A 19,817-nucleotide genomic window follows, 5' to 3' on the forward strand; every position below is an offset into this window, starting at 1 on the left:
AGTGATTTTCTATCATGACGGTGTTGTCTACAACAGACAAATTTTTAATATGCAACAAACCATAAATGCATTTCTCTTTCAGGGGGATAAAAATCAGACAGCCAACTAGAACTCAAGATTCTGTTCAGATGTATATATTATTACTACAAATCATCATGCGACTGTGTATTTCAGAAGTAGCATACCTTATCCTGAGCGTACAGGCCCTCGGGCATTATCCTCTGCTGCCCCATGCCCATCAGAGCCACCTCTAAGGACAGAGTCAGGTATGACTCCCCACCGTCAGGGCTTCCCCACACGGGCACATGGTGGTAGACTGGAGGTCTGGGTTCTCCTTCTGAAGTAAAGGAAGATAAATTAGAGTATTACATGAGTACAAGATGAAAAATATGAAGCTCTGTCCTCGCAGCTTCCAGGTCTGTGTTCCTAGTAAACGTTAGGTAAAGCAAAAAATAATAATAATCTAAACAGGAAAAAAAAAACTAAAAATCTTCCAGTCTCGTGTTAATTGAACTGAAATGACATTTTGCGTTTGTCAGTGATCAGTTTTCAGTCATTGTGTTGTGGAGCTACTGAACTCGGCGCTCTGTTAATCTCCATCTCACTGCTCTCAGAGGACGAGGGGAGGGATTCATTGCCGAACTTTTTAGTCGCAGGAAATTACCCAGAGGGTGGCTCAAATTCTCAAGCTGCCATAAATAAATTAAATAAGAAGTAGAACCAGTTGGGTGGAAAATTATCCAACCTGGCAACACTGAGCTTCACTGTAAAACAAACGGGAAAAGAGAATCTACGGTCCTCATTCACGTTTTCACATGGAACAAGGACAGTGGGCGTTTTGTCCTGTTTCTTACAGTGTAGTAGAAGAGATGGAAGGAGCGATTACATCAACCAGTTACTCTTTTACAGAGAACTGCAGTAGGACATGCTCCTCATTTAATGAAGGACGGCGCTCGCTTGTCTTAAACCGAACTAAAATCATCCAGGAAATACAAACGTCGACCGGGGAGCGATTAAAGCTGCGTGCAACATGAAAGAAATGTGGGCTACACGGCAGACTGTGCTCACAAAGTATTAAGATGGCCGCTCAGCCCCACACCGAGGCCTGACAACTATAACTGAGAACAGATGCCACCAGAGTCTCAGCTGTTGATTGGTGCCCATTTGTCCCCCCCCCATCACTCTGCTTAAATCCCCTCCGAGCAACAGATCCCCTCAATCCTGTTTATTCCAGGGATGTGTGTGTGTGTGTGTGTGTGTGTGTGTGTGTGTGTGAGTGCGTGCGTAAATCTAGGGTGAAGTGGAAACTGGTTTTACAGACTTAACCCCATCGCTAACTCATTTTGTTTTTCTTTTTTTCCTTTTTCTTTTATACATCGGCTGTTGATTGATTGGTTGATTTGAAAAGATCAGTGATGAATGAGCATTCTGATTGGGTGACACATCAGTCTGGGTCCCTCCCCATTCTTTGACAGATGTTCCCAGCTGTCTTCCATTGGGAAATAAAGCATGGTGACCAGGGCTATTCACACACACACACACACACACACACACACACACACACACACACACACACACACACACTAATCATACCACTCTCCTCAAATTCCCAAAACAACAAAAGACAATCACTCACTCTTTCACCAACACACACACACACACACACACACACACACACACACACACACACACACACACACCACTGAGTGTGCCAGTGGTCATTGCATTGTTTGAACTGACAATAGTTCCCTGTAGCCTGGTGACAATGAGAAAACCCAGCCCCTATTCTGCTTTGTTGCAATGACCACTGGTGCAAAAAAAAAGGCCCTGGGCAGGGTGAGAAATGCAAATGGTGATGGATTCTATACATACCACACACACACACACACACACACACACACACACACACACACACACACACACACACACACACACACACACACACACACACACACACAGACACTAAAAAGAGCATGGTCTAAATGAGCAGGGTGTTGCAGCTCGATCCATTCATGCTCTGCTAGTTTATGGCCGTCTGCAGCACAATAGCGCCTGGTCCTCGTATAAGAACACGGAGTGTGTTGTCTGATGAGTCACTGCTGGTGAACCCCATCACCTCTGCGTCGGCCGGCTGGTCAACTGTGCCAGGAGTTACACCTCCTGTTTGTGAAATGAGCTCCACGATGAACATACTGTGGCGTGAGGAGCGTCACGGTCGAGTGTGTTTTTTGTTTACTTCATAGGTTTAGTGGACAGGAGTGTAGCTCAGACACTGAACAGTGGGACACGCAGAGGACGAATGATTCTGAGGTTAACATACAATCATTTTCGTTATCGATACATTTTTCAACAAACAGATCAAACATTTAGTCTTTAAAGTGTCTGATAAAAGGAGCTCAAGGTGACACCTTCAAACAGTGCAAACAATGATAAGCTAATGATGCTAATAATGAGCTAAAGTTATTTCCACAGTGTTTGTAAACAGCGATGACGTATTTTGTGGGTGGAGCCGAACTGGTGACAGCGGTGTCAGGTGTCAATTTAAAAACAAAGGAACATGGATCGACCGGACGGCTTCTCTAAGCAGAAGACAGAGTGAATACGTGAATAAGTGACCGATGAAGGAACAAAGTCCGGCCTCTGTCATCGCGTCGTGGTCCCGAGGATTAGCCAAGCGTTCAGTCGTAGCACAAAGTAAATGTCAGAAACGAGATCTAAATGTTAAATATTCACTCTGCAGAAGAGCCGACATGATAAAGACACTCAGGTGGTGGAAGGTGAAAACAGAGTGTAATGTTTGTGAAGGCAGACGATGAAGCACGTCCGTCTTTTTGCTGGTAACAATGTGAAGCTTCATCACAGCCTCGTTTTTAAACTGAGTCTCACTGTGAGGAGAAACAGAGGTGCGTCTTTGTTTCGTACCTCCGGTGTCCATGCTGTTGTCGTCGTCCATGCGGCAGGTTTCGGTGAGCGTGGTGAACAGGCAGCCAATCGGGTCCAAGGGGTGACCCACCCAGCCTTCCAGGTTGGTGGTGGAGGTCACACCCCTCTGGAGAAGCTCTGAACAAGGAGGAGAGACGAGAGGTCAAGGTTTTACACCGCTCCGCTAAAACAGACACAGCACCGTGTGTGTGTGTGTGTGTGTGTGTGTGTGTGTGTGTTACCTTTCTTTTGGTGTTTGTAGATGTCCATCTGTCTCTGCTGTTGGAGGCGGAGCGTGTTGATGATGGCAACCGCCAATCGCAGGGCTTCCCTGGAGTAACCGTGGGAACGCAGGGCATCGACGCGGGCGCACGCTGTCGGGACGTGGTCTGTGTGGTCAACAGGGGAGAAAAGGTAGGGTCAGGACAGATACACACAACACACAACACACACACACATCACTACAGCCAGTTACAGATGTGTATTTTTCCTCCAAACTTTTTCACTCACTCTCTCAGTAATAGACAGAATAGACAAAAACACACACTGCAGGACACTGAATGTAGTTACTAAAGGCACACACACACACACACACACACACACACACACACACACACACACACACAGAGTGCAGTCTCAGCAGAACGCCAGTGTGTGTCTGATAGCTGGCTTAAGTTGCAGAATCTGACAGATCTTAGCTGGAAGCTGCTTACTGCAGATACTGGCCTCAATATCAGCAGAATTACTGTGTGTGTGTGTGTGTGGTGTGTGTGTGTGTTGGGTCAGCTTTCAGTGGAATTAGAGATTGTGTGTATATGGAAGTGCCACAGAAACGATGTCATTCCTTCTGAAAATGAAGTTTTTTCTATAGTGACAGGCTGCACAGGAAGCGTGTGTGTGTGTGTGTGTGTGTGTGTGTGTGTCTGTTGTTCAGTGTATGTTTGCAGCTTGAATAAATATTTTTTTTTTGACAAAATAAATAATAAATCACATCACAGAGTGCAAATGATGCAGTAGGTAAATATGGTTATTTCTCCAGGTAATGAAGGAGGATTTTACCCAGCCAGAGTGGAAGACCCTGCGGGTTGAACAGCAGGCTCTCCCCCTCTCTCTGGTAGGACGGAGACATGTAGTAGTCGCTGCTGATGATCCTCTGCAGGTGGCTGTCCTGCCAGTGGAGGTCACAGGCCTCGACGGCTCGGCTGAACACCGTCCTCCTCGGCCGGGACAGAGAGTCTGAGAGAGACGAAACGCAGTGTCATGTTGTCCCATCTCTGCACATGAATTCTGATGTGTATTTATATATCATATGTATATATACACGTGTGTGTGTGTGTGTGTGTGTGTGTGTGTTTTGGTGCTGACCCTGTGCGAGGTTGCTCTGCGGCAGAGCGTTGGTGATGTTCGGAAGCTCGCTGCCGTAGTTGCCGTCCTCCAGCGGGCAGACGTCCATGTCCCCCCACTTCTTCAGCTGCTTCAGCCAGCCGCTCTTCTCCTCACTTTTACAGTGGGGGTTCAGCACCACACACACCCACAATGCACCTGGGGGGAATGACGGCAGTCAGAGGTGAGGATACAGAGGATTTAGAGCTATAGAGCGATATGTGCTTTCTTTTCTTTTTCCTCGAGCCTTGGAAACAGCGAGCGGGCGCCCGACACTCCAACATGTCTTCTTCCATCAAGAGAAACCTCACGATGAAGGTAATATGTTGAAGGATTTCTATCTTTATTCTAAGACAATAAATGTCTTCTTGGTTTTTTTACATGAAATTACAGCTTCAAAACTAAAAAAAAAATTTGAACCCTGAATATAAATACTAAAGACTTATGAAAATATGTCGGGTCGACTGTCAGACGACGTCTGCGTCTGAGAAAAATGATCAGGTAACAAACCCCCGACTGTCTGGCTGTTATTTCTGTCTGCGTCTGTGTCATGATCTCCCTCGCTCACCCAGGAAGTGTTCTTATTGACCTCCTAAATGCTGAGATTGATTGCAGAGAAGCTGAGCAGCCGTATTGATCGGCAGCCTTTATCATTCACTCAGGGCAGCGAGAGGAGGGGAGAGGAGAAGCTACTGACTGGATGACCTAATGGCTTACTGATTGGATAAGCGTTTACCTGACAAGGTGACTAGACATTAGTCTCAGTAACTGACAGACTGGACACTTGTGTTTGACTGACAGCTGATTGGCCAACATGAAAAAAAAAATCACAAACAAATCAAGTCCTTTTGGTCGTGCGTTTCTCTGACTGTTCTTACCGAGCTCATCCCAGAGCTGCCGACACTTGTCCGTCATGCCCGTGCCCTGCTGTCTCCATAGCGACAGACGAGGGTCCGCCATGAACTGTTCCGTTATGAGCGTCAGCATTCGGGCGCCGTTGGAGTCTCGCATTCGGAGCATCTCCCGCACCTGGAAAGACCCGGAGCGAGCAGGTTTAGTCGCTCAGCCAAATCATCTCAACAAGGAAGCCAATAAAAGTCCGAGGCGAGGCGGGAAGCTCAGGTCGGGCGTGTCCCGGCTCGAATTTGAAAAGGAAACGATAGCGCGTGATGTCATCCAGTAATCTACGGTTCAAACATCAACTCTTAGATGTTATAAAACCATCTGAATGCCACATAAAACTACATGGAAGAAAAGGTTTTGGAACCGAAATTGTGAGCTAGGACTCATCAGAACATAGGTCGTGGTTAAGTGGCTTGTTTCCCTCAGACAAAGAGCTTTAAGAGCGTTTATAAGAACCTTACGCCGACTATGAAGTTACATTTAACCACATTCAAGACCTTTGGAGTCTGAATTAAACAGTTAAAAGAAACTTCCAGATGTTCTCAGCGCCAATTTTTCATTTCTGCCATTTTCCCTGCAGGAAATCAAGACTTTTACCAGGGAGACAAGAACGCAAAGCGGAGTAAACCTTTTAAAGTCGGTCTATGTTCACATCCAGTGGCTTTAAACCTGCTGACATGTGAACAGAGCTTGTCACACGTGCAGCAGACTAACTGCGTCAGGCTGCTGTTTTGGTTCTTAAAACTAAAAGAAACAAGGAGCTGAAAAGACGCTAAAAGGCAACATGGAGTTGTGGGGAAATGCAGAGTTGTGTGATAATTCGCAGTGGATTCTTCACTAGGAGTGTTTGAACCATTTGTCAACTCACTGGAACCATTGTTAGGAAAAAACATTAGTGGTACGGTGCAGGAATAAACATGTTTAAGACTTATCATAGACACAAATGGTGCATTTTAGGGTCACGGGTGAGTTCAGAGGCCGCTGGCGAGCGAAACGTTAATTTGCGGATTTATTGATAACAATATAGACGAATGAATCCAATGAATATATATAATATATATATATATATAATAAGATGAAAGCAGAGGTGTGTGTGTGGGGGGGGGGGGCAGCGATGTGTACCTTAGCGAACATGGAGTTGAGCTGCTTCCCGGAGCCGTAGTAACCTCCCTGCGATAGAAACTGTTTGACTTGCTCCCTGACTTGATCCTCGTCCAGATGCCAGCAGTTGTCGTCATCGATGCTGGCACCTGCAGTTGGGTCTGGGGCGCCTGAGGATACACACACACACACACACACACACACACACACACACACACACACACACACACACACACACACACACACACACACACTTAATGACACAATACTACACTGATAGAAACATATACAAACAGCAATGTGTGAAAAAACTGGAGCGCAGGAGCACGGTTTCAGTCGAACATTAACGACCTTCTCGCATCATCAAAGCTGCTGTAAACACACCCACGTCTCTTCCTGTCCTCGGTTCACACCCCAGGAAAGAAAACAAACGGAGGGCGACCGCGGGAAACGGGGATTTTATTTTAGACAACCCTCACTCACAAAAACAAGATACTGACATTACATCCAAGATTTGATCCTTTCAAAGCTGAGGAACCGTCCTGAAAACAAAACCATAAATCTCTGCTGACGCTCGCCGCTCTCACACCTATTTGTTTTTACATTAAACTTTAAGTGCACCGACGTGAGCTGCTCTTTTTAGACTAATCATAAACAGGGAATATAAGGCCAGCTTTATTTTTCTTCCCTCCTGCACTGTGTGTGTGTGTGTGTGTGTGTGTGTGTGTGTCGGAGTAATACTACAGGGAAATGTAGATGCGCTCCACAGGGGGAAGCTGCTTTGATCTAGCAGGAAGTGAGCTGAGGAAAGCCCAGAGATGTGTTTCCAACTGGCTGGGAGTACGCTGCAGCAAACAGCCGCATTCCTCCATCAAAGACGAGCCTCGCTCCTGGATCGACTGAACTTCAACCCCCATGATCCCCCTTGTCAAACACAGAGAGGAAACACGGCGCGGGGCTTCCTGGACGGGCCGAGCTGGAGAATGTCAACATTTAGCGAGGAGGATGAAATAGAGAGACAGATAAAGAGTTTTGTTTGGTGAAAGGATGTGTGCCCGTTTTGTCGTTTTCCCCCGATGCCTCGTCTGTTGTGGTTCTCCTCTTCTTTTTCATCTCGGTGCTTTCTCTGGCGCTTTCATCTTTCCACCCCCCCCCCTCCATTTTCCCCGAGTGCCGTTTCTCCCGTCTCTTCCTCTCAGTGTCCACTTCCCTTCCACTCATCTCTCTCTACCTTCTGCTGCACCCATTTCATCATTTCAACTTCTTTTACTCCGCTCTCCTGCAACACAGCCCCTGCCGCTGGAAGGAGGCGGTGACTGGAGAGTGCGAACTGAGAAATAATCAAACGAGCCATTTGAAGAGCGGCTTGCTGCTTCGCCGGAGTAATCAGGGGCTCTGACGTAGGACAGCCTGTAGGCTCACATGCCGCACGTTTCAAGTCCGGAAGCTTTCATGTCTGGCCTGCTGCTGTGAAGATATCGCTGCAGACGGATGGACAGCATCTCCACAAAGACTACGACTTTTCAAGAACTAGGAAAAGCTTTGTACTTTCCTCTCGACTTCCACGCACTGATTACATTTATAAAATCAGATCTAGGTGGATTTGGCGGATGACTCTTCTTCACCTGAAACAAAAACGAAAGAGACGGACTGAACGTGTCGGCGCGTAAGCTGCGTTCTCACCATGGACCTGGTTGATCTCAGAGTTGGAGGAGAGGATCTCATCGGCCAGTTTCTGAGCGGTGGGCAGCACCTCGGTGTGGTGGGCTGTTATCAGGTACTGCACCAGCTTCTGCAGCTGGTCTCTGTTCATCTGGAACAGCGTCTCTGAGATGGGCAGCCGCAGCTTCACCTGCAACAGAAACACATGCGACATGTCAGCTTTCATTACGAGTGCTTTTAAAAACAAACGCGTCTGTAAATTATCTCCTTAATGAGGAACTCGCAGATTAAACCCAAACTTTATAAACACTTTAAACCCTTAAAAAGCTGTGTTTGTTCAGGTGGCGCTTCCTTTATTTACACACAGTCACTGCTTTTCTAAGCTAGGCATGCTAGAAATTGTGATTTTCAGCATAACTTAGGCTTCAGAACGACATCATTCAGTATGAGAGAGGTGCTATAGAAGGTGATTTCAATAATAAAAGTATGAAACTCTTAGGATCTTTTGCTTGCCTTGTTCAAATGTTTTCAACACCACATGTCTGTATATGAAGGGTTAGAGGAGGGTTTCACAGTCATAAGAACCATGTCAATAGGACTTTCTATGTCTTAGTAATATCACAAAATGTATAGAATAAAATGAAAAAATACTAAATTCAAGCCATCGTAACGTTAGCTGTAGGAAACAAGAGGCTAATATGATGAGCTAGGCTGAGCTAACAGAGCAGCAAACAACACAGAGAAAGTTAGAGCTGCAAGTAACAACTCCAGCTGAGCTGAATCGAACACCCAGCGATCAGCAGAGGACAGCAGAGATTAATCTACAGATTTAGAAACATGAAGATCTGAAAAGGTGAGAGGAACCTGTTCATCTGACGTGTACAATGTTTGAGTTTCGCTGCTACATTTCCCATCACAATTAAAGATATTGGAAAATGATAAAGTCAGATAATACTGCATTATAAAACTATTACATTTTGAAAAACCCAGTTGGATTAGCTATTAGTGGTTTCCAGCAGTGCCTCAGTTACATAACTTTAAACTTATCTTTGGGGAAACAACCGTCACCAGAAAGAGTATGTTCCTGAGAATATGATTAATATACAGAATATGTGTGGTGTGTGTTCTGGAGAGACTGAGTTTAGGTTAAGAGATCGTTGTGGTTATTACCTGTTCAGGTTTGCGAATCCGGTAAAGAGAGAGCGCCACCACGTGCGCGCAGTAGAAAATGTCCCGGTTCCCGCAGCCACAGGTGACTGAGGTTATCTTGCAGCGGTCGAAGCTGATGGCCACCTTGTGCGTGACCTCCGGCTCTGACGACGTGGTGGGTTCAGTTACTGTGCCGCTGAGGTGAAACCCTGAGGAAGACACAAGGAAGACAAGGGGGGGGAAGGGAAGTGAGCTTTCATTGGCTTCATCACTCAATTAAAAACAGCATAAAGGGGCCATTGTTAAAACGCGCATTTTAATGAAAATGAGAAGTTGTTTTTTTTCCAGCAGTCACTAATAAAACCAGGACAAAGACTTTAATGGCGACAGTAAAAAAATCAATTTCACCCCCAAAAAAACCCAAATAAACATTTCCAGCTCCTTTTGTTTCAGCTTCTACCTGGACGTCGTGTCGACTGCCGCGCAGAAACAGAAGCATGAGGGGAAGGAGAGAAGGAGCATCTGTGGAAATCTGAGCCTCTACAAACAAACAGAGTGAACCTTCAGTACAAAACACACATTCTGATGAGACGTCTCCAGCAGGGCACCGAGCCACCCGACACTCTCTCCACCTCTCTCCTTATGTCTCTGTGCATTTGTGTGTTTGCGGTGGAAAAAAGGAGGTTGCTAGGTGTTTTCATTTCCTGCCCACACACACCATCCACCCCCCCCCCCCCCGTCCAAGATAGTAAGGCCAGTTGATTGATTAAATAGATCTGCTTTAACTCCGCTTTGCGTAGTTAATCTTTACAGCCCTCATACAGCAAGCGGTCTATTTCCTGTTGGCTACTGTCGGGCTGTTGTTGGCCGACCACTCTTTGTACTTTTTACAGTGCATCAGGCATCGTTGGCTCTACATGGCCCTTACCAGCAGATGTTTGGCTGGATGGATTCTGAACACTGACTACTGAGTCATTACTCCCTCCCTCCCTCCCATGCGTGTGCATGTCGGCCATCAGCAGAACAGCTGTAGTCTGTAGTTTTTCTTTTTTTTGGGGGGGAGGGGGCATTTTTGCCTTTTTTCTGATAGAAACAGAGAGAGACAGACAGGAAAGTCAGGGAGAGAGAGAGAGAGAGAGGATGACATGCAGCAAAGGGACACTGGTCGGACTTGAACCATGGCTGCGGTCAGGACTAAGTCCGCTCTACCAGGTGAACAACCCAACAGCTGCAGTATTCACAATTAGCTTGAACACAACTTTTTAACAGCCTTTAGCCTTTGCTGGCGTTATTGTTTTGTGATGCAGGGTCCTAGCATTTTAGAAAGACTCAAATTAACATGATGATCGAATCCAGACTAATGTAGATGACCTACTGAGGGAACTGGTTGAAATCTTCTCAGAGACTCGTGGAATAGATCTCGTACGAAAAATAATTTTTTTGTATAAGGACATTCCTTCCAATGGATCTCCCTCAGAAAATATCGAGCTATTTAACGCCTGGTGGTGAACAAAACTTCCCATGCAAAGCCAATATAAGCGGTCAGGTGATGGTTGGTCACAAGTGAATATATAATTTAACCACCGCAAACTGAGATGACTTCACTGCGACTTTTATTGAGAGCGAACAACGCGCTTCGCCTGCGGCTTCTTCAGGTTCACTTAGTAAAATTACGAGAGCTTTCACAAGTGCAATAAATATGAATGTGTGAACAGTGAAATCATCTTAGTCTGCGGTGGTTAAGTTTATTGTGAAGTTTATTTTTAAAAGCTTATCAAAAATTACATGTGACACCAGAAAGGCATCAAACTTTGGATCGAGATACAAGTTTCATGAAGGGAAGGAAAAAACTGGAGTACCTCAAGGCTCTACCCTAAATCCTCTTCTATTTCGTAACTACATGCTTCCACTTGGTAGAATAATACTTAATCATGTGTTCGTACTAATATCAACATTTACTGCCCTTTACTTCAAAAAAGGTAAATATGCATACGCCCAAAGGAACAGAAGTTAATTCTGAACACAGATCTACGTTTAGTAGATTGATTAAAACATAAAGAACAAATGAAGCCGTTTCAGTCCAACATCAACTGCAGGGAGCCTGAGCGGCACAGGTACTGAAAGAAATAATAATGTGAAGAAAAAAAGAGGAGCAGAGGACAAGAAAAAAGCAAAGGTGGAACAAAAAGCTGAGTGAGTGAAAGAACGACGAGGGAGGAAACAGGGGATAAAGAGGACGAGATATGAAGAGAAATGTGAGGAGGAGAACAGAGAATAGAGGAGGGGAGAGTGTATCTGGTCTGTCCTGTCGTCTCACAGTGACAGGTCAATTATTTATGAGGTGTGTGTGTGTGTGTGTGTGTGTGTGTGTGTGTGTGTGTGTGTGTGTGTGTGTGTGTGTATACACATTGGATTACTGTATCTCGCCAAACCATAGCAACCCCACTGCTGATTTCACAGCTAGAAAGACAGAGAGAGAGCGAGAGAGGGAGAGAGAGGGAGAGAGAGAGAGAGAGAGAGAGAGAGAGAGAGAGAGAGAGAGAGAGAGAGAGAGAGAGAGAGAGAGAGAGAGAGAGAGAGAGAGGGAGAGGGAGAGAGAGAGGGAGATATAAAGGGAGGAATGAGCAAGCTTACTGGAAAGCTATGATGTGGCTATTTTGAGCATGATCTGAAAAAAAAAAAAAGTAGGCTACACATCTAAAGTTCTGACAAACCAACAGACAAAAACGCAAACACACATTCACAGACATCAACAATTTAAGAAAAAAAGAAGATGAAAAATCGACCACATCAGGGGTTGACGCAGGCGGATGAACGAACACATGATGGCGCATGAACTGACCAGAGTATGTTGTGAACCAGATTTGTCAACTCGCCACATCCGACCAGCAATACCAGCCGCCCACTTCTCAGATCGACATCTCAACCTCCCTCCCTCCCTCCCTCCCTCCCTCCCAGGCTGCTGACATGCAACTCCAAAAACACTGACCTACAGATACAACTAAACCGTGTAGGTGTGCTGCTACATGCACAGGTAAGAGGAGAAATTTGTGATTTGGTGGTAAACACAGATCCTAATTTTCTATGAATATAAATACCAATACCTCAACTCCTTTCCCCTAATTTAAAATGTGTACACCTCGCTGTGTGAAGCTCATTGCAGTGATTTTTATGTAGGATAATATCAGGCCGGAGACGACTGGATCAGGTCATTGCCGATACAAGATCTACTTAATGACGCTGGTAATGGCGCCAGCACCAAATACCACAAGTTATTTTCACAACAGTCGTTTCATCCTTTGTATCAAAGATAAACAGAAACAGAATTATGTCCTCCATGTTACAAACCGTCCTGTTTAGTATGTGTTTGTTTAGGTAGACGCTGACACATTGCGTTGCAGCAAAAGTTGAGCCAGATTCAAGTTTTTCGCTGAACAATCGAGCCATTAAACTCAGTAGTACGACTTGTTTTCTTAAGTTGAGTGTTTGCAACGCAGTGCCAACATATCCACATACCAACTGACCCCACGACAATCTGAACCGCTGACTGACGCACTGACAAACTGACGTAGCTGGCTTCACGCCAGCGAACATGCCTCCACGTGCCTCCCGAACAACCTCGCTGTCAACTAACCAACATGCCCATCCGTCTCCAGAAGAGATCGACTGACCGGCACAAACTGTCCACTCAGCCGGACAGGGGCATCTGACTATGACAGGAAGGGTGAGCCAAGACACCGAGAGAGAACAGACTGCAGAGGGAGGAAGAGAGGCTGATGCATCTGCCAGTGATAGACATAAAGAGTCCTCCAAATTGTTGAAATCTCTCCCTCCCACTGAGTCCCGCCTGTCCAACCAATCTTTTTTGTCTTGCAGCACATGGTAATATCATAAATGTCAGAAAAAAGGCTTTCTATTCCTTCTCTCCGTCTCTATAATGGATATACCTGTAGAGCCAATTTGCAGTAACCACAGCTTAGTGTAAGGGAGTCCAAATTTGATCTTCTAGTAGCGAAATCATCACAGCGGAGGGCAAAAGATCAGGCAAGAAATCAGGGGGAGTGCATTTCTTAAAAGCATCGGGGGGACATTTGAGAGCTATCTTCCCCCCAAGCAGTCAAAATAATGTCCTGTCAGTCATTAGTCATCGCTGCACTTGTCTCCAGAAATCCAGTCTAGCATTTCTGATGACTGCAGAAGTTTTGATGGCAGATGACATTCAACATTCAATTTTTCCCACAGCTGGGAGTGATGATTTCCCTTTTTCGTCTTGGCTTCGGACCCTAAGCCCCAACCCCCCCCACACACAGACACCCCACACCCCCCCATCTCTCTCTCCCTCTGTGTCTGTTAAGTTAAAGCCTATTGTTGCTCAGGCCACAGGGATGAATGTGACGGTGACACTGCTGCTCTTTTCACTTTCAATCAAGTCTAAAATGGCTCAGACACAGTTCACAGTCCGTATGTCTGGTACCCCCCCCCCCCATTTATCTTCTGCCAGTTTCACACATAAAACCTGCAGCAGTGCTGGGTTTAATTATCTGGTTAAGTTACCAGTTTCTGGCATTCGTATCTCAGTCCAACACGACCATTTCTACCAGAGACTCTGTGTCGCATTGCAGGATATAATGTGCAACAACACCTTTGGATTCTCTTGGACGTATTGGTTGAAGAAACAGTTTGACATTTTAGGTGAGAAACTTTGAAGTTGAGAGGCTCGATACCACTGTCATATCGGTCTAGTAAATATAGACTGCTGATTAGCTTAGTTTAGCATAAAAACTGGAAACAGAGGAAAACCTTTGAATAGAGCCAGTCTTGCGGCTTTCCCTGTTTCCAGTCGTTATGCTAAGTTAAGCTAAAGCTCCTGTCTACAGCTTTATATCTACTGTAAAAAATCGAAAGAGGTGTCGATCTTCTCAATTAACTCCGGCAAGAAAATTACAAACTAATCCTTGAAATGAATTTCCAAAAAGAACATGTTGCATGTTTTATCCGTGAAAGAAGAAGACGCTTCTTTTGTGAACCGATGTCCCACAGACCGCCAGTGTAACACCGCCGGTGTTATACAACAATAGACTTCATCTCCTGTCCCATTTGACACAAGCAAATGTTGAGAGGTTCACAGGTTGAAATCCATGCAACAAAGTGACTTTTCGGGCCTCAACTAACAATACGAATAGAAGAGGACCCAGTACAGAACCTTGAGGTACTCCTCGGCTTCTTTCTCCCATTCATAAACTTGTATCTAGTGGTTCATTACTCCAAGGCTCAGTGTAAAACTGTACCATTTCTTCTTTTCTTAATGCCACTCTCATGTAAACTGCTAGTGTGTGTGTGTGTGTGTGTGTGTAAAGGCTGAGGGAGACAGTGTGTCTTCAGCAGATGGGGATGCAATGACACTTGATAAAAAAGATTCTGCATCAGACAGTCTGCAAGCATGCACACGTACACACACACACACACACACACACAAGCACAGCGAATAAAACGACCTTTTCAGAGCCTGTCTGCTTTTGTTCTTAATGCCACACTGAGTATAAAGACAAAACGATGCAAACTAGTCAGTGATATTCACAGAAGATATCGCTAATCTCTCTCTCTCTCTCACACACACACACTCTCATACACACACTAACACACACTTCATCCATCCTAGCTGTGGGTCTGGTTCAGCAAAACAGATGAATTTCTAACAAAGGTGAATTAGGAGTGTGATGTGTGTAAACTGGGAGAGTTGCCAAGTACAATGATCTGGCCTAATCCTTAGGGAAGAGTCACATGACCCTCTGTGTGTGTGTGTGTGTGTGTGTGTGTGTGTGTGTGTGTGTCATGTCTTTTTGTCTGTTCTGATGCAGATATTCATGCTTGCCCAGAAAACCTACGCACACTCTACATATACAGTAGAGCTGTGTGAACATGGAACCCCCTGATATAATAATCCTCATTGTAATTCTTCACTGAAAAAGTAAACAGCGTTTTCCCCACTTCTCGTCAAATAAGAGAATTCAGATGTTGCATGTGGATTTTTTTAAATCTGGATTATTTGCGTTTCAATCAAAATGTATAGTGATGTATGTGGGTACGACTTAACAACATATAAACTATAGGTGTCTCTTTATAAATCTGCTGTATCTATGGATGTGTGAGAAAACCACAAAATGTGTGAAGAGACAATAAGTAGAGGAGAAAAGACGACTGGAGACATTATACGTCTTTGTATTGCAGTTAAAGACCCCGCCATGCTTCCATGTAAATATATATATATACACACACACACACACACATATACATGTCGCCCTGCCTCCCTCCCTCCCGGTTGTACACCATCTGTCACTCGATTGCAACCCCACCCACACAGAAGCCAGTCAGCCAATCAGGAGGCAGAGAGCTCCCCACGCTCATAGGCCATTAACCCCTAATCAGCTGGAGAGATGGAGCCGGGCGGTGAGCCAAAGTGTGCATGTACACACACACACACACACACACACAAATAAACCACAGTCTTATTCAACCACCGCCTCACCACAGGCCTCGCAGACAGACACACAAGCCCCGCCCACCTCTCAGAGTGGATTTTAAAGTTCAGGAAGAGAATCTTTGATTTCATTCTTCTGCTTCCCCCCACAGCGCTGTGCCCACGCTGCTCACGCTTTGCCAAGAGCCACTCCTTCATTTCTCCACCCACACTGGATCACCACATCCCCCGTTTGGTAAAGGTTAGTGTGAAAATTAAAAGGAAAACCCAACAGACTGTCGAGGCACAGCATGAGCCGATGTAAGGAGCTATCACCTGTACAAACCAAACACTACACACTAAACCTTGAAACTACAATTGCAGGTTCACATGTAACATTGTAAGGCTGAGAGAGAGAAAACAGGGAAACCTAAGTCGTGGTGTCTGTGGTGAGTCGATCTACACCGACGAAGAAAGAGCTAAATGGCTCCTGTATCCTGAGCAGCAGTGAGTACGGGCTGTTGTTTTTGTAGGTTTTAAATATTGTTGATGGGTAGGATTGAGTGATACTATAGGATCAGTTTCATGCACATCACATATTGGTGTATATGATGCGTTGCAGAAAATTTGTTTGACTTATGTTTAAAGTCGCCATTACATCGTATCGTCTACGCTGATTAGTCTATTTTTCTAATGTCAAAGTGCCACTCAGAACATGTTAGTCACACTTCTTTAATGTAAGTCAAACTTCTGCTGCTTTTGCCACAGATCTTCAGCTGGGCCACTTAAACTGAAACAAAGACCGAACTTCACCAGCACTTATATCGAATAAAACACTTCAGGGAAAAAGAACAGTAATGCCTTTTTTTCTCATCCAATAAGAGTCGTATATTTCATGACTGTCGTTTAGGATACTAATGAAACTGATCACAAGATGTGGTCATCAGGTTTCTGGGAGGTTTACAACCTCAACAAATAAAACAAATTCTGTTCATGTGTCTGTACCGGTATCAGATTTTTAAAAAATATTAATTATCAATATAGTAAAATCCAGACTCAGTCGGACTCTAATGCTTGTTAGTATGTTTTTTTTTAATGCATTTCCCAGAGTTCACCTGAGAAATATTGTGTGTGGGCTGATGATGTCATCTCATCGTGTGTCTTGTTGCAATGGCAGGAACTTGTGTTTGGTTCAGTCGTCTCTTATGACTGAACACAACCGATTAAACACAACGCTTTCCTCGTCAGACGCTCTGGCTCGTCCTCCTCAGTCACACATGAGCTGACTCCGTCTCTGAACGCTCCCCTCACTCCGCCGGCGCCAGTGACACATTACTATTTACTTTGATCAAGAAACTCCACCTTCAGCAGAAATACATCCAGAAGAAGAAGAAAGAAGCTTTCTTTCCGTCTCTAATCTCGCTGCCCCTTTTCCAAAAGTAGCCGAGGATTCATCCTCCTCCAGCAGCCAGCACATCCCTCGCAGCCTGCGGCCCTTCCCATCTTCCATCTGTTCTGACAGCTCCAAGGTTAACACAGAACCCCCCCGCTCGCTCTCATTCACACACACAAGACACCCACATGGCCCTGTATTCAATCAGCCATCTATCTCTGCACAGCAGACGTGCATATGCGCGTGCACGCACACACACACACACACACACACACACACACACACACACACACACACTGAGTACACTGAATCTTCTCCTCCCCTCTACCTATCCATCCATCCATCCATCATTTACCCATCCATCCTTCCATCCCTCCCTCCTGCAGTGTTTGCTGATGCGATAACAGTTGATTGATTCATTTGTGATTTCCCAGCAGCCCTGTCCCAAACACACACACACACACACACACACACACACACACAAAATCCTTGCTAACCGCCGGGACTCATTTGTCATGATTACATTGAATTGATTCCCTGATTTGCTCCATTCTGTTGCGACAGGGGAGGAGAGAACTAGGAGACAGGGAGGAGAGGGGGAGAAAGAGGGAGAAAGAGAAATAAATGGGAGAGAAAGGTTTAATCAAGTCCCTTTCAGCTGATGTGTCACTGTAGAAACAAGAAAAACTGCAGATCTGACAGAGCTGAAATCAGCAAAAGGCTGACATATCAGCCCCAAGTTCCCAACCTGATTGAGCAAGAGGCAACGAAAAAAAAAAGAAAAAATGGAGGAAGTGGAGAGAAGACCTCCAGAGGGAGAGGAGGTGGCGCTAGACGTGAACCAGATTACTCTGAAAAGAAGTTCTGCAAAGAGAGAGAGAGAGAGAGAGAGAGAGAGAGAAAGAGAGGCACAAAGACCGATTCAAATCATCAGAATGAGGAAGAGCACATAAGATAAAGCGTTTAAGTCCTGGTCCTGACCACACACACACACACACACACACACACACACTCTCACACACAGGTATCTTTGCCTCGGATAAAGACTGCAGGGATGAATGGATGCAGGGAGGGATGGCATCCTTTCCATGACGCCGTCTGAAATTCAATCAAGGACTTCATTCATCTAATCTGAAAGCAAACTACACAACCTGAAAGCCAAAGTGGTCCAATTCATTATTTGCATACATTCTGCTGTTAATGGAGAGTCAGTGGTCGATTCATGCCATTGTGAGCATGTGCGACACGAGAATGAAGGTTACCTGGGGAGGAGAAAAGGCATAAATGCTGCTTTCAGCTCTGCAGGAGAAAAAAAAAAAAAAAAAGAAAACCCACCAAAAAAAAAACCTGAGAGCGGCAGAAGCAGAAGTGCTCGCTCACAAACACGAGAAATAAATTATATGGAACACAAAGCTGAGGCTGGGTTGAGGTGAAGCACAGTTAGGGCACTGGTGTGTGAGTGTGTGTGAGTGTGTGTGTGTGTGTGTGTGTCGTACACAAAAAACTGTCCGTTCTCCAGCGTGTGTGAACCAAGGCTAAATTAGAGATAAGACGGATGTGTTTTTTTTTTGTTTGTTCCGACCCGTTGTTTGCCCTGATTTTAGTGTAGAGGCATTATTGTGCTGCGGCCTTGTCTGGCCACTCTTACAAAAGAGATGAGCAAAAGCAATTTATCAGGCTGCAAACGCACAAGAGACAGATTCATGTCACTCCCCTGCAAAGTGATAAAGCCCACATTCACTGTCTGGCTAGAAAAGTTGGGACTTCCAGACGACAAAACCTTCCGCACCAGGTGCTCGTATCGGAGATGCAAAGATTCAAAGCAGCAACTACAGGGAGTTGATAGTGGAGTTTAACTTTATGCAAATGAGCTATGGCGCCCTGGGCGGCAACTCAATAGCGCTTGTGTTAATTCCCACTGAAAACGAACCCACGGAAGCGTCAGATATGTAAATAAGACGCCCAACGCAAAACCAGACCAGCGAATGTGCCTGAAGGCTACAAAATCAGTGAGACGCAACAAACAGCAACAAACAGGCTGCCTCTTTCCATCTGTACGTGTGAACACCCTGACGAGGAAGGGAATTAAATGTGTGTCAGTGTGACATGTCATTGTTTAACGTGTATTAATGTTGTCAGCATATTATATTGTTACCAGGCAACCACTCAAACTTATAAAAAGTTTGACTGTTACCAGGTTTAAAACTATAATGTTTAACTGGTGAAAGCCTCAATGAGTAGCAAAGAATTTAACATTAGCATTAAGCTAATTAGTAAGGATAAAAAAAACAGTCAATGTACACTTCAGTCACTAATAAACACCAATGATAGTTTGTGAAAAATGTTGTAACCTTAACACAAAAGCTTTTATTAGCATGAAACAAGCAGTTAGCTTCATGGCTTTTTAAAAAATTTACATTAGCCCGATTAGCCTACAAGCTAATGTGACTGCTGGGTAACAATTGTATTGGGAGGTAATTTGCAAAAACAAATAACAGTTGCTTTACCCTTTAATCATCGATAAATGCATGAACCAGTGAAGGAAATATATGCTTATGTTGTCACACAGAGCTAGCTTCCATTAGCATGATGCAAACAGTTAGCTTTTTGGCATTTTAAAAAACTTCACATGTGTTGATTGTCACGTTTCATCCATTTACTTTGTCAGGCAGCTAGCATAAACTCATAAACTGTAAACTTTCTCACCAGTGTGGGATTAAATCACATCGTTGTAAAAGAACAACTGTAGCAAACAAGCTAACATTAATGCCTGGTGACATTTTATCTTTTTTTTTTGTATAGGCAACAAATTGCAAAAAATAACAATTGGCCGTTCACTTTTATTAT

The 19,817-nt window shown here is 44.8% G+C and overlaps 1 protein-coding gene across 1 annotated transcript in view; it reads right to left on the minus strand.

Moving 5' to 3' along the window:
- The window catches only part of zswim5 (zinc finger, SWIM-type containing 5), a 66,864-nt gene that overhangs the window by 9,077 nt on the left and 37,970 nt on the right, over nucleotides 1-19,817 (minus strand). Inside the window, exons 2-10 of the mRNA XM_056390859.1 lie at nucleotides 9,142-9,329; nucleotides 7,993-8,161; nucleotides 6,331-6,479; nucleotides 5,184-5,334; nucleotides 4,288-4,464; nucleotides 3,982-4,158; nucleotides 3,165-3,311; nucleotides 2,923-3,060; nucleotides 186-337 (exon numbers count right to left, since the gene is read on the minus strand). Coding sequence (XP_056246834.1) covers nucleotides 186-337; nucleotides 2,923-3,060; nucleotides 3,165-3,311; nucleotides 3,982-4,158; nucleotides 4,288-4,464; nucleotides 5,184-5,334; nucleotides 6,331-6,479; nucleotides 7,993-8,161; nucleotides 9,142-9,329 — 1,448 coding nt within the window. The remainder of the gene's footprint in view (nucleotides 1-185; nucleotides 338-2,922; nucleotides 3,061-3,164; nucleotides 3,312-3,981; nucleotides 4,159-4,287; nucleotides 4,465-5,183; nucleotides 5,335-6,330; nucleotides 6,480-7,992; nucleotides 8,162-9,141; nucleotides 9,330-19,817) is intronic.

The sequence above is a fragment of the Seriola aureovittata genome, chromosome 12 (assembly GCF_021018895.1).
Source record: "Seriola aureovittata isolate HTS-2021-v1 ecotype China chromosome 12, ASM2101889v1, whole genome shotgun sequence".
NCBI classification, from domain to species: domain Eukaryota; kingdom Metazoa; phylum Chordata; class Actinopteri; order Carangiformes; family Carangidae; genus Seriola; species Seriola aureovittata.